General features: G+C 50.8%; 1 protein-coding gene across 1 annotated transcript in view; it reads left to right on the top strand.

The window, feature by feature from the left end:
- The window catches only part of LOC119106414 (DNA-binding protein D-ETS-3), a 62,608-nt gene extending 49,529 nt beyond the window's left edge, over window positions 1-13,079 (top strand). The window contains exons 4-9 of the mRNA XM_037230058.1: window positions 137-184; window positions 5,760-5,834; window positions 9,179-9,226; window positions 10,135-10,324; window positions 10,741-10,946; window positions 11,899-13,079. Of these exons, the coding sequence (XP_037085953.1) occupies window positions 137-184; window positions 5,760-5,834; window positions 9,179-9,226; window positions 10,135-10,324; window positions 10,741-10,946; window positions 11,899-12,044 (713 nt within the window). The 3' untranslated portion in view covers window positions 12,045-13,079. The remainder of the gene's footprint in view (window positions 1-136; window positions 185-5,759; window positions 5,835-9,178; window positions 9,227-10,134; window positions 10,325-10,740; window positions 10,947-11,898) is intronic.
- The last annotated feature ends 14,452 nt before the right edge of the window (window positions 13,080-27,531 follow it).

Below are 27,531 nucleotides of genomic sequence, written 5' to 3'. Positions count from 1 at the left end.
AATATCTGGGATAGGATAAGTGCACGTCGAGACTTCACTTGTTGTGTTAAGACTGACCTCATTATCTAACCATTAAATTCCAGGTTGCTGGCACAATTTTGTGGCGAAATTTTTGACAACTGGGTCCTTATTACAGATCCCGCATACAAGGCGGCGTGGGGCGCGCATACTTCTCAGACACAAGGTAAGAACTGCACTCGGTTAAAGCATGGCTGTGTTGTGACGTCACAGTGGCGCCGGAAGTCCGTAAAGCTGTGGCCGGCCGCAGGCCCAGCTTTTCATCGCTAATTGGACATATTCCACTAGGTATTCAGGTAAATCTAGGTCGGCTTCAAAAAGCCGTTGAGCGTGCTATTTGATGCTCTTTTGTTGCTGCTGTTTTTGTGGTCGAATGCGTGCCAAGATTAGCAACGAAAAACTAAAAGAGAAGAATGCCAGAATTCAAACACGTCGGCGATGCCATTTGCCACACTGTGTGGATCACTCTTAAAGCAACCACGGATAAAACGCTCTGAACGCGCAGCGATGCGTGTGGCAAATTGAGTCACCGGCAAATCATGACACAGATATTGGGCTATTTGGTTCCTCAGATGTCATAACTTCGAAGGAGATATGCGACTGGGGACCAAAACGGTCAGTACTGATGCAGTCGCAAGACGTTAGGACGTCGCAGAGAACAATGCAAGATCACTATGCAGTTGCAGCCGTCGGCAGCAACTCAACACTGTTATTAAGTATGCATGCTGGTTTTCCAGCAAAATCTAGTTTGTGATCAGTTCCTCAGAAAACATTATAACTGTCTTTCGAAATCTCGATCAAGAGGCAGTCCACGGACCGTGAGCCCCCTCTGAACCCTTCCCTGACCTGACCCCCTCCCCCTCCCCCACCCTCCGCAATCACCGCCCGGCCGACACTCCTCTTCCTCGGTGGCGGCGGCACCCGCAAAAATCAATAGCGCCCGCGGCCCTCTAACCAAACACGGCGGCGTGCCCGGCTAGCCGACGCGCCGGCGGTGGCGGCGCGACCTCTGGACGCCGCTGTTGAATTTCATCAATTGATGTATCCGTAGCAATATCCATCTGTCGCCGGCCGGGCGCGTCGCGTCGGCCCGATAGAGCGTGCGGCGCTCTGTTTGGCAAGCCAGTCGGCCGCGAAATGCGACAAGAAAAGTCTTTCCTCGTGCGCTGGCGCGCGAGGTGAACAAACGCGCGCCGCCCTCCGGGGAGAGATTGTCTGGCGATCGGGGGATGTGCCGCGACTGGTGTGGTGACGGCACAGGCTGTGGGGAGACTGTGACGGCGATAACAACCGGAGTCAGGGGTGGGCTGAGAGTTGGGACGATGGAACTCTTCGGGAGACGCGCAGCTCCGGCCTACTCTTCGGCCGTCTTTCGACATGCGTAGCTCATGCAGCGCTTCTGCGTCACCAAATGCTGCTCGCCTTCCCCACAAGCCCGTCATGGTGAATCATCATCAGTGAATGTGTAGAAATGTGTGTGGCGTCGACATTCATTAGGATGCGTCGGACCATTAGTCACAGACCACCGACGCTCGCTGTCTGGACGGGGAGAGCGGGAGCAAGAGAGAGAGGAGAAAGAGAGAGGGACAGAGAGGGAGAGAGAGAGAGAGAGAGGACAAGGGAGAACAGAGAGAAAAGGAGGAGGTAAGAGAGAGATAAAGAGAGAGAGAGGGAAGAGGGAGCGAGAGGGAGAGAGAAAGAGAGGGAGGGAGAGAGAGAGAGAAAGAAAGAAGAGAGAGAGAGAGAGAGAGAGAGAGAGAGAGAGGGAGAGAGAGAGGGGGATTTGCATACTCCTCCGGCTCCAATCTTCTGGATTGATAAGCTGCGGGCCGGTCTTGTCAGCACGACTGGGGCTCGATCATGCCCCGCCTCTTCGCGGTCATGACCTGGTCATGCCGCCTGACTCCGTTCCTGACGCCCCCCCCCCCCTCTCTCTCTCCCTCTCTCTCTCTCTCTCTCTCTCTCTTCTCTCTCTCTCTCTCTCTCTCTCTCTCCTCTCTCTCTCTCTCTCTCTCCTCTCTCTCTCTCTCTCTCTCTCTCTCTCTCTCTCTCTCTCTCTCTCTCTCTCTCTCTCTCTCTCTCTCTCTCTCTCTCTCTCTCTCTCTCTCTCCTCTCTCTCTCTCTCTCTCTCTCTCTCTCTCTCTCTCTCTCTCTCTCTCTCTCTCTCTTCTCTCTTCTTCTCTCATCTTTCTCCCTCTCGGTCTTTCGCGCGCGTGCGGTCATTAGCACACATTATCGTTGCTGAATGGGATTGTTCCCAGTTACTTTCAATTCTTCCTCTCCGCTCGCCTCCCTCGGGCGCTCTTGTTAGTCGTAATTCATGTGTGAATCGCTTTGATGGCTACATATACCCAATTTACGATGGATGAGCATTGTTGGCGGCCGTGGAAGGGTCCGTCGGTCCAGCCCCGAGCCAGATTAAACAAATTGAATCTGAGCCTAACGAGCAGATTCTTTCTCCACCGTCAGCCTTCAAAGGGGCTCCGAAAGCGAGTGACCCCGCACAGATTGCCTTGTTTTATTGTGTTATTCTACAAACAGACCCGTAAGCAGGCATTACCTAGAAAACAGGTCGCATTGTGTGTGGGCTACGATACGCGGCGTATCAAAGGACATTGCCCTTGTGTTGCGTCGCATTTGTAAAATGTCATTGCGGGCAGCATTTACTACGGAGATGCAACATACTAGGTTTGTTGCTGACAAACAAGGTGATTTTTCTAATCACATGAACCACTGCTGTTGTACGCACGTGTCACTTCATCAACGCATAATACGCCTCGGAACAGTGATTCCGTTGTATTGAATTTACTTCTTATTCGCGCTGCCAATTTCATTAACTGGTTGGTTGCGTGCTAACACACGCGGAGCATCGCAGACTAGGATTGCTTGGTAGCGTGCGGATTTTTGTGTATCGTTTTCTCTGTTGAGTTTCAAGTGGTTTTACAATGTCGGTGGCCGACATCCGCCCCAAGCGAAGTTTCAGCGTTGACCTGAGTTATGACCCGCTCGCACGGTGGCTCGCCCTCGGCCTAATATCGATGGTGCACTGGTGCAGCCACTTTGGCACGAGCCCTGGACACGCCACGCATGGTGGCTGCTATTCTCGGGCTGGTAACACGGTCTGGAATGCTCCGGCCCAGGGTCCTCGCCATGCTTTGGGTATCGTTTCCACGCAGTGTCTGATTCAAGGCAGCCTTTCAGCAAGCATTCCGATCTAAATAGTTACAAAGAGCCAGCGTGTTTTATTCAGGGTGTAGATTTTGCGTCAGGATTGTACAATGAGAGCGTCCCTTCGGGCTCAAAGTAATTACGTCGTCACTCCCTGTCACGTGAATCATGACTTATAAGCAGGCGAAGGCATTTCTTCTGGCTCACAGTGATGATGTCGTCATTTCCTGTCACGTGACTCATGACTCATAAGCGGGCGAAGGCATTTCTTCTGGCTCACAGTGACGATGTCGTCACTCCCTGTCACGTGACTCATCACTCATGAGCGGGTGAAGGCATTTCTTCTGGCTCACAGTGATGATGTTGTCACTCCTGTCGTGTGACTCATGACTCATAAGCGGTGAAGGCATTTCTTCTGACTCACAGTGATGATGTCGTCACTCCCTGTCACGTGACTCATGAGCGGCGTCTCCGCCCCCCCCCCCCCCCCCCCTATAAAACTACCTCTGATGCGAACCACTACCCATCGCTCCGCCCCTCTGAAGAGAACATCATGTCCCGCTACAGACTGCCCCCTCCCCTCGCCGCTCGCCCGCCGCCGAGGCCCGTCCCTCTTCGTCACCGTCGCCGCTCGCCCGCCGCCGAGGCCCGTCCCCCTTCGTCACCGTCGCCGCTCGCCCGCCGCCGAGGCCCGTCCCCCTTCGTCACCGTCGCGGCGGGCGGGTCGCTGTCGAGACGTCACTGCTCAATCACGACCCTGCCGACACGGGCAGTCTGTCGGGGCGGGCCCGGACCGGTAGCGGTCTTCCACCACGACCCTGCCGACACGGGCGGTCTGTCGGGGCGGGCCCGGACCGGTGACAATCTTCCATCACGACCCTGCCGACACGGGCGGTCTGTCGGGGCGGGCTCGGACCGGTGGCAATCTTCCATCACGACCCCGCCGACACGGAGTTCTGTCGGGACGGGGCCGGGCCGGTGTCGGTGCTCCATCATGACCCTGCTGACACGGGCGGTTTGTCGGGGCGGGCCTGGGCCGTGTCCGTGCCCGGGCCCCATGACTCAGGCCTCGGCGCGCCGTACCTCAGCCGGCCCGGGGTGTGCCGGCGGCGTGCGTGGCCGCAGCTCGATCCACGCCCCGGCGCCGGCCCGCTCACCTAACCGTCGCCGGGGTCTCAGCCAAGCGGCCCTATGTCATGTGTTATGGTGACGGCGGCGTCGGACGCGACCTGTAGTTGGACCTGTCGTGGCGCGATACTGCCCAGCTGTATTTAGCTGCGCCCGTTCCGAATGCTTTACGGGGTCGGCTAGCATCCGATGCCTATCGCAGCAAATGGTTGATGGGCGGCACTCCGAGCCACCGCCGTCTGTGTAATCGCTCGTAATATCAGGCGCTTGGCGACGTCTCTGCCATACCGCCGCTGCATCACGCAAGCCAGGTATTTGGAATTTGGGGTGGTTTCAGAACTACTGAAAACGTTCGACGGTAAACTGTGACAGTACTGAGGCCATTTATACGGTTCAATCCCGTTCAAAGACTGATCAGTGCTGACATATATATATATATATATATATATATATGTTTGCTCACGACATGTGAGCATTGCATGCATTTTAAGGTACCCAGTAAACGCTGAGTGAAATCATTTAGTCATCAACATTTAGTTTTTCATCAGAAAGAAACATTTTGGAGCATGTGGAAGTCAGAGGCTTGTAGGGTTTCACCTACAGTGCGGTATTGCGGCAAGGCCGTTGAGAGAGCTATCGCTCATGACGATTGGTGAGCTAACAGTTTCGTATATTTTAGCTCAGTTCACGAATTCTCAGAATCTCCTGCAGAGCCCAGTCGTGCATAACTTTGCGGATCGTCGGTCTTCTCAAAGAGGGCTCGTGACGGGGGTGCAGCCTCGCATCACGAGTGGAAGCCTGAGCGGAGAGAAATGGCTAAACCTATCTCAAAATACGCTAAACAAACGGGGGCGTGAACCCATGCTCGGGAAGGACGGGAGGTCATCTTTATGAATTAGGAGGCCTTGTTCTGGGTTAAGAGGCAGGCTCTTTAAAGGGAACGTTTCGTAGTTGAAGACATCGAGGCAAGCATTAGATGATATGAAACAGGCTCACTTATCGGGAGCATCCCGTTTTAGATTAGGGGGCCCCATCCCCCCATGCATCAGGAGGCCCTTTTTGAGGTCACGGCTACATTTTGATGGATAATTAGAAGATCTCATTCTATTTTTTGTTAGCTGTCAACTCGTATTTTCTGGATATTATGAATGCAACGGCTTGACAAAGGAGGATAGGAGGATACTCCCCAGTGAGGAGACCCTCCTTTGTCCGCCTTGAAAATCCTGCTCCCTCCATCATATGATATGTGGCGCCACCCCTGGCCATGATCGCTAACAGTGGAATATAATATAAAATCATGAAATCATAGAATCAACGTACAAAATCTACGCGTTGCTCTAGAGCTTCACGGGTACCGATCCATAATTTTCAGAGACAAATGAGGTCATTGAACATGATAGCACTTACAGCGCAATGAATTCCTAATTGGCTGACCTCCGTTTCAGCGTACTCGCACAACAGTCTGTCAAGCGTGGCAAAGTCATCTCTGGAGGCCAGCCATGCTCACCTCAGACAGCCAGGTGAGAGCTCAGATCTTCCCGTGCCCCCTACGCCAGGTAAGAGCTCAGATCTGCCCGTGTCTCTCACGCCAGGCGAGGGCTCAGATCTGTCCGCGTCTCAGTCTCGGGGCACAACTTACAGAACGCAATGGTTGTACATGATTGCCAGCTTTTGTACAGAATTGCGTTACAAACGCTGCAGGCTTACCAAGATAAAATGCATGAAACTGGGTTTCGTCACAATAGGTATACAAGCCTTTGGATAGTTCAAAAACGTCAAAGGTTTTGCAACCTATGCCTACTTGTACCCATCCCGTATCTTTAAGACATGCTGGAATGCTAGTTTATCGTGGTATATGAGCACGCCCCGGGGGTGCAAGAAGACGGTTCCGGGGTCATTGTTGCCTTCCACATCTGAAAAGTCCGACATTGACCTTAAACCATGACGCAAGGCAGGAATTGAATCGAAGAGGACTTATCGCCGTATGCTTTTCTGAAGCATTGCTACGCCTTTGTTAGGTGTTATTTCCCGCCTACTATCCGCTGCCGAAATCCGAAATCCTGTGGCCGGTCTGCGCCGAGCCCACGACAGTCCTTCAGCCGTTCCCCACCGCCGTCCGCCCTGGCAGGGAGGCCGCCCACTATCCGCTGCCCAACGCGGGCCGGTCTGGACCGAGCCGGCGGTCCTTCAGCCGTTCCCCACCGCCGTCCGCCCTGGCAGGGAGGCCGCCCACTATCCGCTGCCCAACGCGGGCCGGTCTGGACCGAGCCGGCGGTCCTTCAGCCGTTCCCCACCGCCGTCCGCCCTGGCAGGGAGGCCGCCCACTATCCGCTGCCCAACGCGGGCCGGTCTGGACCGAGCCGGCGGTCCTCCAGCCGTTCCCCACCGCCGTCCGCCCTGGCAAGGAGGCGATCCGTCTCGGCGTTCATCAGCGTCCGGCGGCGGCGGCGCTGATTGGCTGGCCGCCCCGGCAATCAGCCGACTGCCGCTGCCATCAGCTGCCGATAATAGACCAGGCGGACGCCGCCGCCGCCGCCCGGCTGCTCTGTGGTCGCCGCGCGGCCAGACCAGCAGAAAGTGCCCGGCCACTGGCTAGTCTGCCTCCGGCTATCTGTCTGCGGCTTTGGGCACATGGCCGCGCGGGCAAGCGGCCACAGGATTTCGGCTATGGCTGCCGGCTTGAGTGTTCAGGATTTTCGCCAAGCCTTTTGATGCTCCTTGAGGGATGTTTCTTGTTTATGCTTCCTTTATGTATACCACATTACCCTGATGATGATACTTGCTCTCAATAATGCTACCGCGTTCTAGCCCGTCCCCTCTCACTGTAATTTTGTTCCCCTTTGAAATGTGCGTACTTGCAGTCAGGAAGTCATTTGCCGCCGCTTACCACATTCTCATTCTTATACTTAATTCCGAATGCATAGTTTTCTTTTAGCACCGACGCGCGATCCAAGACAGCACTTTGTGCAATTATGCACTTATGTATGACATCCAGAAGTTATTCATGCCCCAGACACCCTAGCCATAGACCCTCTCGATGAAAGTGTAAGTCAGTAGGAAACCATTCGAGCGTGAGAATACGTCGCGGCTCCTTGAAAACTTCGCCAGAATATTGTCACGCAGTGTCGATCCTTGAGCCGGCACTTGACTGATATGAAACGGGGAATCTGTGAAAGGCGACTGGCTTCTGAGGAAGAACTTGACTTGTTAGAAGCAGCACAAATAGCTCTAAAGTGGGTGTTACGTGTTAATAAGCTTCGAAATTTGGCCCTATTTCCATTGAACGAATTAAATGGGCAGCACAGGTTCGCTTCAGGAAATCAGATGCAGTTGTAGGTATTCATATCAGCCTTAAATAAGGCAGGGAATTGTTGAAGCTAAGCTGCTGCTTATGAAGTTTGCTTCATTTGTAAGTGTTAGTCGCGTCGGAACATGGTCAGTTTCAAATGTCGAAAAAACGAGGACCTAACCAGGGCTTTTGCTCATTACTACAGTGCAAACCACTCAAGTTATTTAGTAAGCTAAGAGCGAATTGAGTTTTATTTGTGTCCAAGGCACCAATCTTAAAGAACGTCACACAATGATAAGAACTGTTTACTATTTGAACGCTATATATGATACGTAAATTAGCCTTCCTGACATAGAAAGTGGCTAAATTATTTGGCATCAAAGAGATGGACAGTATGTTGTCAGTGTCACCTGTTTTTTCTTCAGGGTGTACGTGGTGGCATCACTGCAGAGTTTGGAACGTAATCTTGTGCGTATGAATATATTTCCAGGAGAAAAAAATGTTGATGACTTTCGACTTTTACCAGCTCCGCCTGCCAGTTTCTGGAACTAACTCATTTGTTTACAGAAAAGGCTATATTCCTTTGATTTATTAACATAATCGGAAATGAAGGTAAAAAACTTTACCAAGCTTGCGTTACTGAGAGCATATTCAGGAACGCTTCCTTCTTGTGCTTGCACTGCCCCCCCCCCCCCCCTCCCCCGAATCCCTGCAGTGCTAGATATGGTATCAGTCAAGATCATATCAAGACCGCACATATGTGCCACTTTCTCCTCTTCCCACTGTTTCTCCCTCCCTCTCTCCCCTCCCCTCTCTGTCCGTCTCCCTCCTTCTACCTCTCCCTCTTCATCTTCCTCTATCACCCGCCCTCTTTTTATCCCTCTATTCCTCTTTCTTTCTCACTCTCTGCTCTGTCTCTTCTATGCCTCTCCCTCCTCCCCCTCTTTCCCTCCATGTCCCACTCTTTTCCTGCATTCTTATACCCCTTGCCCCTCCCTCTCTCTCTCTCTCTCTCTCTCTGCCTCTCTCTCTCTCTCCATCTCTCTCTCCCTCCCTCTCTCTCCCTCCCTCCCTCTTTCGGTGGCCTGATGATGCCGCCGTCAGTCCGGCCATTGTCGGCGGTGGCGGCGGTGGCGCACCCCGTCCTCGCCTCTCCACCAACAGCTAATGGAGCCAAATAAAGCGGCCGGCCTTTCAGCATGGCTCGAGTGTTGAACCCCGTATTAGCCACACGTCAGCGGCCGCCGCGGAGCCCCATTAGGTTGGGCCGCGGGCGCCGGCCGGCGGCGGCGGCGCTGCCACCGACCGGCCGCCGGCGCACGTGGCTCGCGCCTCACGCGTGCGGTCGGGGTCACTCCTCGCGCCCGGCGACAGACTGGTGCCGGACACGTTTAAGCATGGACCGCAGTGTAGTAGACGATGTTTTAAGCATGCATCTTTGTGCTCACAGAAATGCACCTATGAACAGGTACAAACTTTTGTGTGATTACAACTGTTGCGGTAAACTTCAGTTTCCTAACTTTGGGCTGAAGGCTCAGCCGGTTCTGATGGTAACTGCAGTTTTGTCTGTTTCAGATCCGTACCAGATGTTTGGCCCCACAAGCAGTCGACTTGCCAGCTCAGGTACATGTAAACCTTGGCCTTGACGTGGCTTAATTATGTGGAGAATCGTGACATGTTTAGGTCCCTATGGGTCCAGCATAGCCCGCACATGTAACCGCAGGTCTATACATATTTTCATTAGCAAACAAATAAGGATCCTCATGTTTCACAAGCTCGCAAGAAGTTGAGGATCGTCTATCTCTATCATCTATTTAAACGGCACTGACCACCACAAACATCATGTAATAAGCGACAATACACGATAATATAAAATATATCATGATAAGTGTCACTCCCTTCTCTACCATCGTTTTCATAGTAAATATGCATCGGTATTTACACGAACGCTTATACCACGACACGACCCAAACAAAAGAAGAACGGTGCTACTCAAAGGCTCATGTATCTTTAGATTTGGTGTTAAGAGGAGTGACAACGAGGCTTTGCTTTCTAGTCTAGGCGGTAGAACTTCTCCGTCCAGGAGGGAGAACTTCCCAGTCCGGGAGGGAGAACTTTCCCGTCCAGGACAGAGAGCTTCCTCGTTCGGAAGGGAGAACTTCCCCGCCCGAGAGGGAGAACTTCCCCGTTCAGAAGGGAGAAACTCCCCGTCCGGGAGGGAGCACTTCCCAGTCCGGAGGGAGAACTTCCCTGTCCGGGGGGAGAACTTCCATGTCCGAGAGGGAGAACTTCCCTGTCCGGAGGGAGAACTTCCATGTCCGGGAGGGAGAACTTCCCTGTCCGGGAGGGAGAACTTCCCCGCCCGAGAGGGAGAACTTCCTCCCCCCCCCCCCCCCGAGAGGGAGAACTTTCCCGTTCAGGAGGGAGAACTTTCCCGTCCGGGATGGAGAACTTCGCCGTTGGGATCGTCTCCGTCGTTGAAACCACGGAAGTGAGAGCCGTCACCACATCGACGGCCACCTCTCCAACAGGCACCGGCCAGATCCAGCTGTGGCAGTTCCTGCTGGAGCTGTTGTCGGACAGCACCAACGCCAGCATCATCACCTGGGAGGGCACCAACGGCGAGTTCAAGCTCTCCGACCCAGACGAGGTGGCACGCAAGTGGGGCGAGCGCAAGAGCAAGCCTAACATGAATTACGACAAGCTCAGCCGCGCGCTCAGGTCAGGTCTCGCGACGGAGCCCGGAGCGGGTCACGGTACCCGGCTCCCAGTACACTTCAGAACCCAGTCGCGCGCTCAGGTCAGGTCTCGCGACGGAGCCCGGAGCGGGTCACGGTACCCCGGCTCTCAGTACACTTCAGAACGCAGTCGCGCGCTCAGGTCAGGTCTCGCGACAGAGCCCGGAGCGGGTCACAGTACCCCAGATCTCAGCACATTTCGAGACGAATCTGGTCCAGTCCGTGGCGGTATGGGCGACTGGTCACCCCCCGAAGCCTAAGGCTCATGTGTCATGCTTAGTCATGGCTCCTGAACCGCGCAGTGTAAAGTTCGAAGCGTCATGCATACGCGATCACGACAAACCTTGGGTGGCGGCAGTTGACACTTGCCATCGCTCTAGCGTTTCGTCGCATTCCCAGGTACTACTATGACAAGAACATCATGACTAAGGTGCACGGGAAGCGGTACGCCTACAAGTTCGACTTTCACGGCCTGGCCGCCGCCACGCAACCCGCCACTGACCCCGCCGCGTACAAGTACCAGGGCGACTTCTTCATGACTGGCTATCACACCTCGTCCAAGCTGAACTTCATGGGCACACACACGCCTATGCCCAGCAGCACGGGTGAGGCTGAAGCTATGGCGCCGCTCTGGGGAGAGGCATATGGGATAGCTGTGAGGCTGATGATGTGTGAAGACAAATGGCGTGGACGTAGATTCGCCGATGTAGCGGGGAGGGGAAGATGTAATGGGCCATGTTTTCTCAAAGCGACGAAAGCGGCAGAGCTTGTCATTGTCAGGCTTGCTGTTCGGGGTAAATGGTTCAGCATTTACACCTTGCTCTCCCAGATATTCCATGCTGATTCCGATGACTGTATGCGATCGTGCCAAGGGCAATTTTACGCCTAAAGATTCTGCATGTGACAGAATGGAACTCACTCTACCATCATGACCCCTGCTATTGGTGATGATAACACCGCGCAATGTGCACACATGCAGGCGTGTGGGCACAGCGCTAATGGCTTTGATCTTAATTCGGCGATGACAGGGACGACAGACTGTAACCTGACATATTTATTTGTGGATGTTCTGGGATCATGAGACGTGGCGGTTTAGACTTGAGATCGATTCATCTATTCGCAGAACAGGCCTTTTATCTGTGAAAGCATGCGACATTTTTCCATATAATGCACTTGCCAAATCAGCAGGATATCGAGAGGCCGTCATTTTATCAGCCTTGCGATTACCCAAAAATGTTTGGAAACGGCAGCCATCATTCACCTGGCCAGACGTCCACCAAACTGGTGCGGATTTAATCCGTAGCATTTTTTTCTCAAATTTTTACTTCGGGCTGTTTGATCGACCTCAGGGTGTTCCCTCGTGGCCTCCGGAAATGTCCTGTGTTTTGGTTTCCATTGATAATTTTTTTGTGTATCTCGGAGATGCTGCTCATTGTCCTTGATGACTAGGACGCAGATCTGGGATATGGATGTGTCAACACTCGGCGAGTTATGGCTATGCGAGTTCTTGCTGGATGTAGCCACGAGATGCTATCGTTTTGCTTCGTGCTGTTCCAGGGAGCATATTTCCGTCGCCGTCGTCCTACTGGCCGAACCCTAGTGCCAACCTCTACTCGAACATAGCGGCCGCTTCGGGACACATGACGTCGCACCACCCCAGTCACATGACGTCACACATCGCGTCATACCCCCACTATGCGTGACAGACCCCCGCCAAGTGGTGGATGTGGTGCTATCCAGATGAAGCAACGCCAACAGAGAATTTCTGAGAAAAAGGTTTAGTTGTACTACCTAAAGATGTGCGCTGGTTTCGTCGTGGCTTATACCGGTGTTGACTGGCATATATTTCTGTAAATTTGTCAGTATGGGAACGGATCACTGCTCCCTTTTGTTTTTGATTTCCACGATTTTGTCGTCTTTGTTTTTGCTCTGGAGCGTCGTCAAGACCGACCAACAAGTTGCAAGTTTTATGTTGCATGTGGTCCAGCTGCGATGTGTTATTTCGAACAAACAATGTACAAGTGTATAGTCAACATATTTAAATGGTCAGAAATGGTACTGTGATATATCTGAATGCTCGTATTATTCCTAGGGGGTAACAATTTTGGCCGTTCGTCAGATACAGTAACAGTGTGTAGAAAATGGACAGCGAAATGTTTTATAACAAACAAGTTGTGCCCCTTCGTGCTAGCAGTCAACAACACAATAATCCTTAGTTTTATATGCTGCAAAGGCTTTTGTTATATCTTGTATGGTTTCCAAAGCGTGCAGAGTTTGAATGTGCTTATTTCATGATTGTACGCGCTATCTCATTACTAGTCATATACGTGCAATATGGAATGAGTCAATTCTAGTCTTGGTTTCTTTTACGCACCATATTCGGTGCAATGTTTATGGTAATCGCCCCCGTCTGCGAGTGGGTGCGACTTAATGAAGCACAGTTATTCCGTGTTTTATGTTGTCTTGGCAGAATGTTTCTCGTCGCCATCACATTTGGTGCGCGGAGTGACGAACTTTCTTGTGTGCAATTGGTTTTGTGATGACATTTGATTTTTCCAGTATTTATTATCTAGAAGTGCAAACAATGTTGTCAGGAAGAACGACATGTTGAAAGTTAAGTTGTCTGCAACTGTGGATTCCCGATTTTGTAAATATAGATTTCATTGTACAGTCATGTGTACAAATCTGTCATACGAAACGTCTGTATATGTAGGCAGAATAAATAAGCTTGTAATTTACGGACCACCTCTTAGGCAATGGCGCCAAGGCAGAGACCCACGAAGTCGACTGAAGCGCTTCACAAAGTGGTGCAAAGCTACATGACGTTAAATGGCATGGCTTTGAGCATCTCAGGGCTGCTAGGTCAGTGTTGTCCAGCATATTGACATGAAAGAGAGCGCGTCTCGCTCAGCAGAGGCACGGAGCCAGGGGACCTGGATCCCAAGGGTCTCAGGGGTCCAGGGGTCTAGGGGTCCAGGGGTCAGGAGCCACGGGTCGGACCCAAGTCCTGCTGAGAGGCTCCATCCCCCGCAGGTACGGTCTAAAAAACCGTCATACGACACAGGCGCGCGAGGTCTATGAAACCTCTCGTCTGATAGCCTTGAAACTTTCACCAATCAATTCCGTGCAATGAGGTGAGTCATGGGGGGGGGGGCAATATCGAGACCTGACCTGAGGTTTAACACATTGAAAACGCGAAGGGAGGGTTTTGCCCGCGCATGCAGAAAGCTCAGATATCAGAGCCTGCACCGATCGCTGTGGAACCTTCACCACTGGAACCTTCTACCCCGTACCTGATTCCCTGTTGCAGTTCCAAATTTGGGGACCTGAGGTCAGGTCAAAAGCTGCCAAATGTCACCAAGTCTAAAATTATTGCTTGCAGACAACTTGCAACTCAGAATCTACAACACTGATAGCTGCCAAACCTTACCATCCAGTCCGTCATTTACCTTTAATTCTCTGTTGAAGCTGCAAGTAAGGTGCTGTTTCCAATTGTGCCTTTTCCCTAGCGGAGGTGTTGTACTGAAAATCACGCGCGGAATTGTGCGTGGTGTCGCCACGATCAACAGAGCTTTGGCGGTAAATACGTGATGGTGTGTGACTGATTGTTGTGCATGGTGTGCTAAAACCGCTTTGTCGTGATTATGCAAATGCCCCCGCAACAGTTTTTTTTGCGAGTCTTTGCGAAGTCCGCCGAATTCAACTGAATCGTGGCGACCGAACTGATTCGGATTGTGGCGACATCATGCACTATTTAGCGCGTGATTTTTAGCACAACACCTTTGCTAAGGAGAAAGTCAACCCCATAAGACCGGCCCAACCAAGCTGCACGTTTTTTTAGGAACAAGCATGCAGCAAAAGACATCATTGTAAATTGCGCCATATTACAGGTTCAGCAGAGCGTTAGGGTAAATGGCGCACTGGATGGTAAGGTTTGGCAGCTATCGGCGTGGTAGAATCTGAGCCATAAGATGTCTGCCAGCAAGAGTTCTAGACTTGATGAAATTTGACGGCTTTTGAGCTGACCTAGGGTCACCAAATTTAGAACTGCGGCAGGAAATCAGGTGTGGGGCCTCCATTGGTGAAGATATCACAGCGATCGGTGCAGTGGGCTCTGAGATCTGAGTTGTCTGCATTTGCGTGCCAATTTTCCTTTCGCGCTTTCGAGGTGTTTGACCTCAGGTCAGGTCTCGATGTTGCCTCTTCATGACTCGCCTTACTGCACGGAATCCGTTTCGGAGAACTTGCGTGTCTGCATCATATGCCGGTTTTGTAGACCCTACCTCCCCCGCAGAACAACAAGGAACGCTGTGCCAACAAGGCCGCTACATACAGGTGCAAATGGCGTAACTATGTAGAGAAGGATACCATCAGATCGATTGCTTACAGGAAGTGATTACGTGCGCGCAACAATTAGACGTGGCTTGAAAGCAGTGCATATGAGGTGAGCCAAATGGTACAGTTATTTCTGTACTTCTGCACGAGTAGTGGCCTCGGTGGTGCTTGCTGAGCAGTTACGGGAGCGGTTGTGCCAGTCCCATCGACTATACTACGCTCCCTTTAGAAAAGAACGCACTTCATTACGTTCAGAAGGTAAAAATATTACGGAAAATCGTTGGCTAATGTTTCTCGAGCCCTACCAGTAGGATGCTATAGTTCCCGTAACGTGCGCTTGGTATTAAGAGGTCACGTACATGGTGTTTAGCAGCATTAGAATTGAGGATAGCCCAGAACATCTAGAATCTGGCAGAAAGCAGCCTCGGCACTAGGCAGATGCCTTCTACAATGCACTAGCTCAAGAAGTCGGAGAGATGAACCGGTTCCAAACAACACATAAAATATTAAGGTAGCGATTTACACTAAAGCGTTATATTTAACGTTCAACCGGCATATTTTCAAAGATGAGGACGGTGTGTTTTGGAAGATGCAAGTACATCAGCAGTCACGTCTAAAGTAATGCCTCAAATGAACCCATAGAGCCTTACGCAAAGTATTCGATTCGTCGCCATCCTTCCTCTAAAACGCTGCTACGGCTGAGTGGCATACGCGACTAAGCGCATGCGCGTGTGTGTTGCGTACCTTGATGAGCGGAGCGATTGTCGCACTGGTATGATTTCGCGGGTAAGACAGCATACATCGGTGGTGAAATTGTGGCCGGTCGTTGCCCGTCATACATAAAAGGTAGCATTAAACTCTTACGTAAACGGCTGCTGATTCGTTGCACACAGCTACAAACCCCATGCTCATTTGCCCACGCGCAGCCCAGCGGGCCCAGCCGGGCGCGCACCCTTCAGGCCCCCTCATCTGCGCGCTGGGTCGGTTTTTCAGCTGTCACGGCTTGTCGGGGATGAGCACTAGAAGCCGCCGACTCGCAGCGTCATCCGCCAGCTCCGAACACGTTCAACAGTCCGTGACGATTATGCCTGTCACTGCCGCATTTCCGCTTTAGCGAACAAGGTCCACGGTCGGGTTCATTACACGAGTTAGAATGGGTGCATCTGTTGAGCAATAGCTAGTGACGGCGAGGATTCAGGACACAGCCGGCAGTGGTGGATGTTTAGCGAAGAGCACCAAAGACATGCGGTTAGGTGTCAAGGTGTTTAAATGTAAATTTGCTTCGTGGAGCATGCATAAGCACCAAATACTTACAAATCAGAGGACACAACGGTTTGAAAGTTCAAATTGCAGCGGCGCGGGTTGGCTCCAAAGTCGTATGGTACCAACAATCTCCAAATCAACAACTGACGAGTCAAGATTTTCAATATCAATGAATTAGGCTAGAAATGAGTCATATCTAAGAGGGCTAGAGGACGAAATAATAACTAAAGAGCAGCAGAATTTCACACCGAGCACGCATGCACATGCCCACGCCCACGCATACAAACACACACACACACACACACACACACACACACACACACACACACACACACACACACACCACACACACACCACACACACACACACACACACACACACACCACACACACACACACACACACACACACACACACACACACACACACACACACACACACACACACACACACACACACACACACACACACACACACACACACACACACACACACACACACACACACACACACACACACACACACACACACACACACACACACACACACACACACACCACACACACATACACACACACACACACACCACACACACACACACCACACACACACACACACACACACACACACGCACGCACGCGTGCACGCGCACTCACACAGTCATCCAATCTGTTCCCGTTTACTTCCTTGATGGTGCTCTTGCCCTGACGATATACGACATAAATGTCGTCAATGTTCTCTATGGCGGCAGATAGCCGTGAAGACTCAGACCTGGTCGACTCAGGTATTGGCTGGGTCCATGGTTGACAGCTACATTATACCATACCCAACATCGTGCCGGGTACGCAGTCGCGCATGGTCACGTCTCAGCCAAGCCGCCTCCCCCCCCCCCCCCCCCCCGACACAGGCGCGCATAGCGTTCCGGCCCCAGAACGAGCAGGAAAACAAAATTAAACCGCATCGCATACATATACGCTATTTCACTATAAGACGGCAGCATCTACAGGCCGCCGCAGGGTCAGATGCGCAACATAATACATATCTTTGGGACATAATAATTGACTCTGTTTGCACGTTAAAGAGAATGTTTCACTTTGGAAGATATTGAACCAGGCATCAGACATGACGAAACAAGCTCACTTATAACTATTTATATACTTTTTAAGTGGCAGGGCTGCTCTACACAGTACAATTCTCTTAGGCCTTAGGTCTTATGAGCTGCTTAGGTCTTAAGAAACGAGTTGTGAGCAGTGCCGAAATATCTCCAACATGGCTATTTCAGTTCAAGGCCCCACATAAATGCTTAACACTCCCATTAAGCTTTTCCTGTACTCTCCCTGCGGCCCCTCTAGTTCGACATCACGTCGGCCAGAGGCAGTGTGCTCCAGTGGTGGCGGCGCGTTGCACGTTCCGCCAACTCACGGCTCTTGTAAACTGAATCAGTGCTACTCAGGGGTGACGGGAACACGCTCCAACACTTGTACCGTGTTCTAGACACCCGACTGTGCCAGCCCTTCAGCCGTGTTTCAGTGGTATCTCACTTTAAGTTTGTTGTTTTTGGCTGAAGTTGAAATGCCACCTCTTGAAAAGCACTCTGTTCGTCGGAAGACATCCCCGCTCAGTGTCAATAGTCCAGTTCAAAATTCCATTGAATCCGAAATATTTAGTGTGCTTCTTACATGCAATGATGACAGCTTTATTACAGGCGAGGCCGTAGACCGAGCAGATCTTTCTTGACCTTTGACAAAGTTATGACCTTGAGCGGACCGGTGCGGTCCTACCCGGTCGTTTCGTCTACTACGAGCTTGTAACTGCAGCTACAGGCCACACATTCACGAAGCAGCGATGAAAACGAATTCTAGAAAAGTTGTGTAGTCTAAATCTGAAGGCAATTGCTGCCAAGCGATTTGTCCCGGTGTGGATTTTCTGCGGGATTACCTTTGGAGCAAATATAGCCTTTCGCATTCAATCCACATGGAAGACATAAAGTTTTCAAATAACGGAAACAAGTATTCAGCAAACTGGCTGAAATAACGCTAGGAAAAATAACGAAAGCACGCAAACCACGCAGATTGATTCCGAATCTTTTCATCTGATGGATTTCTGCGATCAGCGCTTCGCTAGGCAGCGCTTGTTGCCTGAGCCATGACCCCCACCATACGATCGAGAAATGCGTGGTCGACGGCATAACTTTGCAGCTAAAGCTCAACATAACGTAATATTCCATACGGCCCGCCCTGCCCTCCGACGTCATTCGAGCTTGAGTGCGAACGCTGTCGCCATTTGCAGGCTATCCCAGTCAAGACATATAGCGGTGAGCAATACACCTAATTGGGCAAATGCCCAGATCTCGGCGACTCGGAGTCGAAGCGAGTCGAGACCAACTGCTCCAGACGGGGAGAAGGAGCAACAGTCGTATTGGCCAGTGGGGGTCAAGGCTTGCATCCAGCCACGCAGCATCGTGTGAAGACGGCGGACCAGCTCATGCTCAGCTGAACTGCACGCTGAAGACGGCCGTAACATCTACGAACCACACGTGATTTCACCACTGGTCCACCCACAGCTGCGTAAGTAACCGCCCGTGCAGCGTTCAATGTCTGTTCTTTAAAAACCGGCTTAGCAAAGCCTGTGGTCTGAACTGAGACAAATTGAGTCATTATAACTGCATAGCGCCACCGCATAATTAATCGCGAGTGATTTCCGCCTAAGTTTCCACGTTTTCTGCAATGTTTTGTCCACGATCAGCAGAAGCCGGATATTTTCATTTCGGTGACACGGACTGCCAGTCATTGCCAGGCCCACATTTCGGTGACTTGGACTGCCAGTCATTGCCAAGCCCACGTCAGTGTTATTTGTAAACTTTGCCAGCGTTAAACATCGCTGCACCCTCACCTGCCAAAGTCGCAGAAAGAGATATTGTAATACGGTGACAATGTTCACTGGCATGCGCTTCCAATGGCGATCTTCAGTCGCTTATGCTTCGGCTTTATCTACATAACCGGCTTACCAGAGGCTACCAAACTGGGAGGGCAATCCCCACTAAAAGCTGCCAAATTTATCCACCCCCACCCGACCCCACTAAACCATTAAAGCCGCCCCAGTGATAACCTGGTTTTACTGACATTCGCACATGACCGGGCCTGTGCATGTGCCTAAATGTTCTGAGGTTTTCTTAACTAAAAACGAAAACGGGAAAGGAGTGCTGAGACGCTTTTGAAACAGCGGACCATCGGGCGTGCAACAGTTCTGCTGAATTATTTCCTGGATGGCTCAATGTTATGAACAGCTACAACCGCAAGCAAGAAAGGATAAAGACTCCGAATACCACTGGCTGGTCAACACAAATTGTACAGTACCGCAGATGGCAATCGTGACGTCACGCCAGTGACAAGTGACAAGACAAGTGACTGTTCGCAAGTGTGATCTGCCTGTTACCCTGGAATCTGGTGGAGCTGGGTCAAATTGTCTCCGGTGACGACGAATGCTTTAACCAGTTCTGCAGGTAAACGTGATTTGTTCCTCGGAGCTCTCCACGCAGCGTCATAACACCAGTGGTATATTTGATTAAGGTGTCATTCCATTTGGCTATGCTTTAATGAGTACGTTCTAGACACAAAACAACTCCTGGGACTCCCATTGGTGATACTTTTATTTCTGCACGTTAAAGTTGTGACGTTGGGAGTGGTTAGAGCCCTTGGTTACTCAGGTTTAGCACACACAACAAACAAAGACTTCCACCACCACAAAATGTGTGAATCAATCCACATACGTTAACTGGAGCTCATGCTAAACACAAATATTTTGCCCTTAGAATTATGTAGTCTTCATCTGTACAAAGCTAGTGTATTTCGTCACCTACGATATTTTTGTACTTTGATTGGTCAAAGTATGAGTAATGTATGCCCTTTCAGCACATGCATTTCGAGGAAAACGTTGTCAATACTGACTTGCATCTGGTGTCCGTTTCATGTTTGTACTTTTCGAGTCTGTGAGCAAGGTATGGGAATGAGAATGTATTCAAAATACATTTTACGAAACGACTAACACGCATATGCACATTGTAAGGAAGTCATTTTAGTGCAATTCACTGACATTCTGTGGATCTGAGATGCCGCTGACCACTCTTAAGGCACGCACTCGGCACTTTTTCAGTTTTCCAGGAACAGGGGAGACAGTGGGCAGATATCCATATGTCCCCATCCTTTGCTTCCAACGCCTGTGCGCGCTCGCCTCCATTATCGCGTGGTGCACTGTCAAACGATCCCTTTTTTGCGCAGCGCATCACGGTCTGTTGAAACCATCATACAAAAGCCAGTCATGACTTGCCTTTGCCAGCTGGACTTTTCTGGGTGCCGATAGCGCGGTAGACAACGCGTCTGCGTTAACCACTGCGCGTCTGGGAAGCCAGAGGAATGGGATTCGGTTCCCCGCGTTGTCTTCCCTTCCTGCCGGGAAGAGAGGAAGGCGACGCCACATAGCCTCAGCAGCTAAGTGCATCGTACAGCCCCGATGACGACGATGACGACCTGCCTTTCGTCATTAAACAGGTACAGCTTGCTGCAGTTTAGGTAATTTTGAACATACAGATACAACTAAATTTCCTTAGCACACCTATACATCGGTGTCATAAGGCAACGTAGTCAGGCCATGGCGATTTTTTGTGATGGTTTCAAATGTGCGGTTTGCTTCCAAGCATCCCAAGCAGTACGCCTTCTTGTGGGACAAAATTTTCACATGTTACAGCTATATTGACAAATCCTTCTATTTAAGGCTTTGTTGGCAACAGTTTTCTGACCATTGAATTACTTGCGTTGGCTCTTGAAGACATTTCTATGTGCAGCGGAACACACAGGATTTCACAATGGGGGGGGGGGGGGGCTCACTGTTACGACACCTCCAATACCGTCAAGTATCTCTGAATAGGTGTATGCACATATAACTCATGATCGTCCTCAATCTGCTATCATACACCCACTTCGTGCACTGGGGCAGTTCACCAAAATCGGCGTCATGCTCCAAATAAGAATTCCAAGATTCATCGTTGTCCGCTCAACAAAGTGAATACCTTTCCGACGTCTTGATTACCGCTCAACTTGATTCATCCACGTACACTATCAATAGTAGCACAATGGGCTTAAAAATGGACCTGTCCCTCAGCGTAACATGCTCATCAACCGTCGCGCTGAGTCGTCAGCACGCATATGCACAATTCGCGCGCGCACCTGCATGCCGTGCAAATTTTCAGGTTTTACTGCCCTTTGTTTGACCTGCAAACGTGTCAACAAGCAAGGACCCGAAGGACCCAAAAGGCCGGTCGGAGGCTGCCTTCAGGGTCTGCGACCGGCAGGGCCGGACATTCCAATGCCAGCCAGAGGGCCCTGCGCGCTGATCAGGACCCCCAGAGTCGATAAGGGCCTTCACGCTGGTCAGACACTACCAGTAACGCGCAGTCGTCTCCGTGGCGGCAGGGGCCTGAGGGCCCATTTCCCAGGCGGGATCAAAGCCAGAGTCAGCGATTTACGTTGGTCAGGGCCGCAGCGTCTGTCAGCGCCCCACAGCGTCTAACGGTCTAACAACGTGTCTTGGCAAGGGGCCCCGAGTCGACCAGAGGCAGCGTTCGAGGGGGTCCAGAGAGCCAAGAGGGCCCACCGATTCAGACGAGCAACGGCCCGATTGGAGGCTCTAAGGGCACGGAGAGCTGGTCGGAGTCTTATTCAAGGGCTCCAGCCTGCAGGGAGGGGCCCTTTGTGCCGGTCCGGGACCCCTGAGTTGACATGGGCCTAAATCTCGGCCAGGTACCACCAGTACCGCACAGTCGGCTCTGTGTCGATATGGGTCTGAGGGCCCGCTTACCAGCTGCATAGCCGGAACCAGTACACTGGTCAGGACCCATGTATCTGTCAGGAGCCAGTACACTGGTCAGGACCCATGTATCTGTCAGGAGCCAGTACACTGTATCTGTCAGGAGCCATAGCGCCTAGCAGGTGGTCCTGTGATTGCAAGGAGCGGCGAGCCGACCAAAGGAAGCACTCGATGAGACCCAAAGAGGGGCCCGGGCGGCCCACCGAAACCGACGAGAAAAGACCCTGTTAAAGGGCATAGGGGCTGAAAGGACTGGTTGTAGGCCACATAAAAAAATCACGGCCCGTAGGGTCATCACCTAAAATATCAGTCAGAGGTCCTCTTGTACCGTTTGAGGAGTCCCTGAGACAATGCGGATGTCTAAGTCGGCCAGATACCACCAACGCCGAATTGCCGGCTCCACGTCCGCCCGAGCCCTTAAGACCATTTCCCAAGCAGGAGCGGGGCCCGGGCCCACGATTTGCAATGTCCGAGGCCTCTGTCACGATGGGGGGCTTCCGTGTAGGTCAGTGACCACAGTGCGCAACAGGGGTGCTGTGGCGGCAAGTGGCCCCGAGTCGGAGTCGGAGTTTAAGGTCTCTTCTTTAAGGTAAGGGCCGAAGGGTCTCTCGAAACCAAAGATCAAGGGTCATATTGGAAGGCTACAGGATCCGAAGGGCTGGCTATAGGTTATATTAAGCACACGCGTCTATAGCGCCGTGATCTCGAATATCAGTGAGATAACCTCTTGTACCGACTGGGACATCCTGAAACAGAGCGTTGCTCTGTTTCGGTCAGAGATCACGTCCAAAGGACAGCCGGTTCCGTGTTGGTCTGAGCTCTGGAGGTTCATTTCCCAAGCAGAGACAAGACCGGGCCCGCGATTTACTTTGTTCAGGGCTCTTGTATCGTTCAGTGACGCACAGTGTCTAGCACGGTATTCTGTGTCACCAAGGGGCCTCGAGTCGGCCAGGGGAAGACTTCCTGACCGGGGACGGGGAAGGAATCCCAAAGGACAGAGGGCCTTCTGCCATGGTCGGGGCCCTCTGAAAATAAACGGAAATATGAGAACTTACGATGAGTGCTCACATTGAGGCAATGAAAGAGCACGATGCCAGTCAGGGCACTCAGTACCGAACGGTGGGCCCTCCGACCCAATTTCAGCATGGGCCCATTAATCCGAATTGGGTCTATTTGCCAATTATTGAACTACCTACGACGGTCAGCGATGCTAGCGCGTCAATGGTAGTTCCTGCGTCGATCCGGGGTTAGAAGGTCTTCCCATTCAGGGAGCAGACAAATGTGGTATGATGTGTCCTCCTAACGACCTCCGGATATGCCATGGGATCCCGCCCCGCGCCGCCAGAATGACAGCCGGAAGACACACCACGGTGGAACAGAATGGCCCTTCAGCCCTTGACCGGAAACAATAATGTGTCCCGTAGTGTTCTTTTCAAGAGGCCCTTTCTCAGAAAGAAATAAGTGGTTTAATTAGTGTTGAAAAAGTATCTGTGCAGTCTATAAAGACCGCAACGCCTTGCGTTTTGTTCCTGAGGTGTGCGAGCGCGCATGCTCAAAACTACGTTGAATAAGTTGAATTACTGATCGATACTGACTAAATGTTCAGCATTCTCAGCCGAACATGGTCTGGCCAGGTTAACACCAACTGTTGACTCATTCTGATCTTCAATCTAAATTCCCGAGGTCCTTGATATCTCTGTACGACTCAGATGAAATTCGGCAAAAGCTTTTGAGGCCTATTGGTTTAAAGAGTCCACTGGTCCATTGTAAAATAAAGAGCGTCGGCGATTTGCTCCATGCAGTCGTTTTGCCCATGATTTTTCCAGTTCATTGACTCAACATAGGCAGTATTGATCTCATTGTAGCCTTTGGCTTCCTTTCCAGTTAAAGAAGGTAGAAATCAAAAATATAAAAAAGATGGCCTTACTGGCAAGTAATTAAAATCCAACGATTTTTTTACCAGGAATCTTTTTCTATCACCGGGCTCTTTGTCAATCCTGCCCCCCCCCCCTTCTTGTTCAGGCTCTGACTAAGCGCCTGCGTTGGTGTGACGGGGATCGTGAGCCCCGCAACGTCCCGAACGCTTCCATCCATATATCTGCTTTGCGTTTGTCAGCTTGGCGTTAGGAAAAACAGGGAGGATCAAGGGGAAGCATGCGCCGCCCTCAGGCAGTGTGGGTAAAATAAATATCCCACCTTGGTTTGTATACAGCGGCTCACAAACGTTTTGGGGACTATGGAAGTATCTGCCATCTTCCACTATTGTTTCTCATGAATAGCGGTAATACCGGACGCAGTTAAGTCATAATGGGTTTGAAGTCGCTCATTACATAAAGGAACGTCACACTCCGACCAACTGAACGAGGCGCACAACTCTGACTCGATTGTGGCATGGGTGTCATGTGCCACGTACGTTTATAACTATAAGCAACTATAACTATAAGAGGCATAACTATAACTATAAGAGGCAGACAATTCCGTGTGATTGATTTTGTGCCCCTGATCATTTCGAGATCTTTGAATGCACACCCGCGTCGCTTCTGTATGCTTCAAAACACATGTAAAGCGGAATCAAATCCTTCTACATGCACGATACACCAACACCAATGCGTTTTCTGATCAGTTCTGACCTCCACCCGCTTCTAGGGATTTCTCTCTGACTCCTCTCCATTCTGGCGCGGCGATGTGCATCACTAGCGCCAGCATTAGACATGTTCTGCGACGGAAGCGTCACCTATAACTGCATGGCAGCGTCATCTAGAACAGCAGCGTTCAGTATAGCGGCAGCGGCGAGATCATTGCCTCTAATGGGGTTCTTACTCTCAAAGTCGTGAATGGTCGAATTTCAAGATGCCAGAACTAGGATGTACTAATTGAATAATGTTATCAAGCAGGTTCTGATTGTTTTCATCATGCACAAAAAGTACATTTTTAGCAACATAGCCAACGTTTGCTCGATAAGTTTGTTATGCAGTATATCATGGCATCTTGAAGGTCAATCATTGCCAGTAAAAGAGATCTAGACTTAAGGTAGCCTAAGAACGACTGAGATAAGCTAACCTAAATTTAGATCTATTGGCTTTCAGTGCCTGCGTCCGGTTAATTCTTGTTTCTCCTTATGAAGTTGCTATATTTATCGTTGCTTGGAATTGCAACATGTTTTCCATGCAACAAGAACGAAGATGATCAGCTGCACGGCAGTGATAACGTTTTAGGCGTCATATTCATATTCAAGACCGTCATATTCAAGGCTTAAAGGGAAAGACTTAAGCAACTAAAGCCAGGAACCAACGTCTAAAAATTGTTTTGAAGGTAATGTTCCACATTTACATGGGGGTTTTAACTAAATAGCCATCTTGAAGACCTTTTGCTGCTGTTCACAACTATGCCCTTCTTAAGAACTACGCTACTCTAATTTCTGAGCTACGCGCCCGCGAAAATTGGGAAAAGAATATCGGGGAGAGTTTTCAAAGACACCATGGCATTCAGGACGTCATAATAACGCCATTCGAATCTTGTCTTTCCGTAAGCCATGTGGAGGTCAAGGCCAATAAAAATATGATTGACGAGACGCTGTTAGCTGGCGCTCGCGGAAGCGACTTCAAGATACCATGACCGTCAATTGGATCTCATTCAATGTTGTACAAGGTACGATCATTTAATCAATCATGACGCATTGAGGAGCATATTTACTAAACAGAGAATTGTGCTGTGTAGAGCAGTCTTTTCTGCTGAAAAAACATACCGAAAGTCATAAGTGGGCCTGTTGATGCTTGTTTCAATATATTTAAACGTGAAACATTCCTTTTAAGATGCGCGTGGTCTTTGTTCATGCGAAAAGATGTAAGATGACGTCATGCTAGCCTCCAAACAAAGAGCAAAACAAATCACCGGGCTGTTGTTAGCTCATGTCAAATGCGTTCTTTTGCTTGGCCATGAGCTGTCGTCACGGAGACTACTCACCCAACGGTCGATTCTCCACTTTGTGTCTATTGGTCTTGCAGCGTCGAAGAATTTCTTGAAGCTGATGTGATTTTCTTCTAAGCTTTCTTCCATTTAGCTGCCAAATTCTCCCAACAAAACAAATGCTTTTGATGGTTTGGTGGTTGTGAATCTGGTTTCCGCCTACTATAAAGAAAGTATCTCTCTGTTAAGTGCGGAAACATTCTCCATTTGCACGGGATGTGACCGACACCGACATCAGAAGGCCGTGAATATATGTTACGGATCGTCATGAATGCTAAACCAGTTGTAAGCGCAAATGCCGCGGGAATCCGTGCAGTTGTTTGTGTTGTGCGGCTGACCAAAGACATGGGAACAGACGGACAGACGCTGTTGGACAAGCGCTTCTCTTTTACTTCGCTGCGCAAAGTGGCGACGCATTTGTCGCCGGATGCGTTGGCACTAACGACGTTACATTAAAGCGTGTCTCAGCGAAATGAAGTGGATCTCGGAGTTAAGATTGGTAAGCCGTTTAACACTCATGAATCTCTCATACTTCGTGCAGCGTTGTCCCACGCTCTCAGTAGCATTGGCTTATCAGAACCAGCCGGACATATACTTTGCCGGTTGAATTATTTTGCCGAAGCGTCGCCCTGGGTGGATTCAGAGCTGATAATTCCCATGATGTGTAGATCATCAGGAACCAATGTAACTTGCAGCGCCGCCGCAGATTCCGTGACCACGCGCCGGTGCAGGCAGGGTATCGACGTGCCGTCCTAGGTGGCGCTGCGGTCGAATATCATGGCTGCTGCAATCTGCCATAATATCGTGCATGTGGTTTGCGGTCAGTGCACTTCTGTTAGCTTGGGTAGCAAACCATTGCAAGTGCCAGGGAAGGTGCTGATGTTAACAGAGGACTAGGAGACGGCCCCTCCCCCCCCCCCCCCCCCCCCCCAGGGAAGGTGCTGATGGAGACAGAGGATTACGAGACGGCTCCCGCCAGGGAAGGAGCTGATAGAGGCAGAGGGCTCTGAGACAATTCCCGCCCACAAGCGGCGCGTGGAATCGCGCGAACAGTTGAGTAGACATCGGATGGATGCTTTATGCTCCTCAGGTACCCAGGTATCAAACCCTATTTCGTTTTTGTTGCTCTTGCACTTATCCAGATAGACGGTGGGCAGTATTTAGCTGCCCACCTTACAATAATAGGCATTTGGGGTGCAATGGTTCTCGCAATCCGGTGGATAATATGCTACGCCTGCACGGTGTTCATTAAACTAAAAACTGCTATGCTTACATTTGCACGGAGCACTTGCGTCAAACGGAGCAGCCAATCATGATTTATGAGCCGCCGCGCTATCGGAGCGGTCCAAATCGACCTCTCAAGTTTCTCCGATGAAGCCAGTGACTGCGCTCGACACCGCAGTGCTTCCCTACACATGCGGGCAAACATGTCTCACTGCTTGAGACCGATTGCGACTTTGTGTCGGGTCAGGTAATGGAGATGTGACCTTGTGTCGGGTCAGGTAATGGAGATGTGATGTTCCTCTCGAACGTTTGCACGAGGTATTAGCTGTTTATTTCGCTGTTCCGAGTACGTACTGAACGAAATTGGTAAGTCATCATCGATTTGTAAAAGGCTTCAATGGAGAGGCTGTGACAGGTTTATTAGATGGTCTGTTGGCGTCTGACCACACAGAGGTCAAGCTAGGTCAGTGACCTCGTGTGACCTCATATGAAGAAATTCAAGTACAGCTTTCATGTAGCTCTGCTGGTGTGTCAAAACCAC

Source organism: Pollicipes pollicipes, unplaced genomic scaffold (genome assembly GCF_011947565.3).
Source record: "Pollicipes pollicipes isolate AB1234 unplaced genomic scaffold, Ppol_2.1 Scaffold_6138;HRSCAF=7277_pilon_pilon_pilon, whole genome shotgun sequence".
NCBI lineage: Eukaryota > Metazoa > Arthropoda > Thecostraca > Pollicipedomorpha > Pollicipedidae > Pollicipes > Pollicipes pollicipes.
Note: the sequence above shows the minus strand (reverse complement) of the source record. Positions and strands in the feature narration are given on the sequence as shown.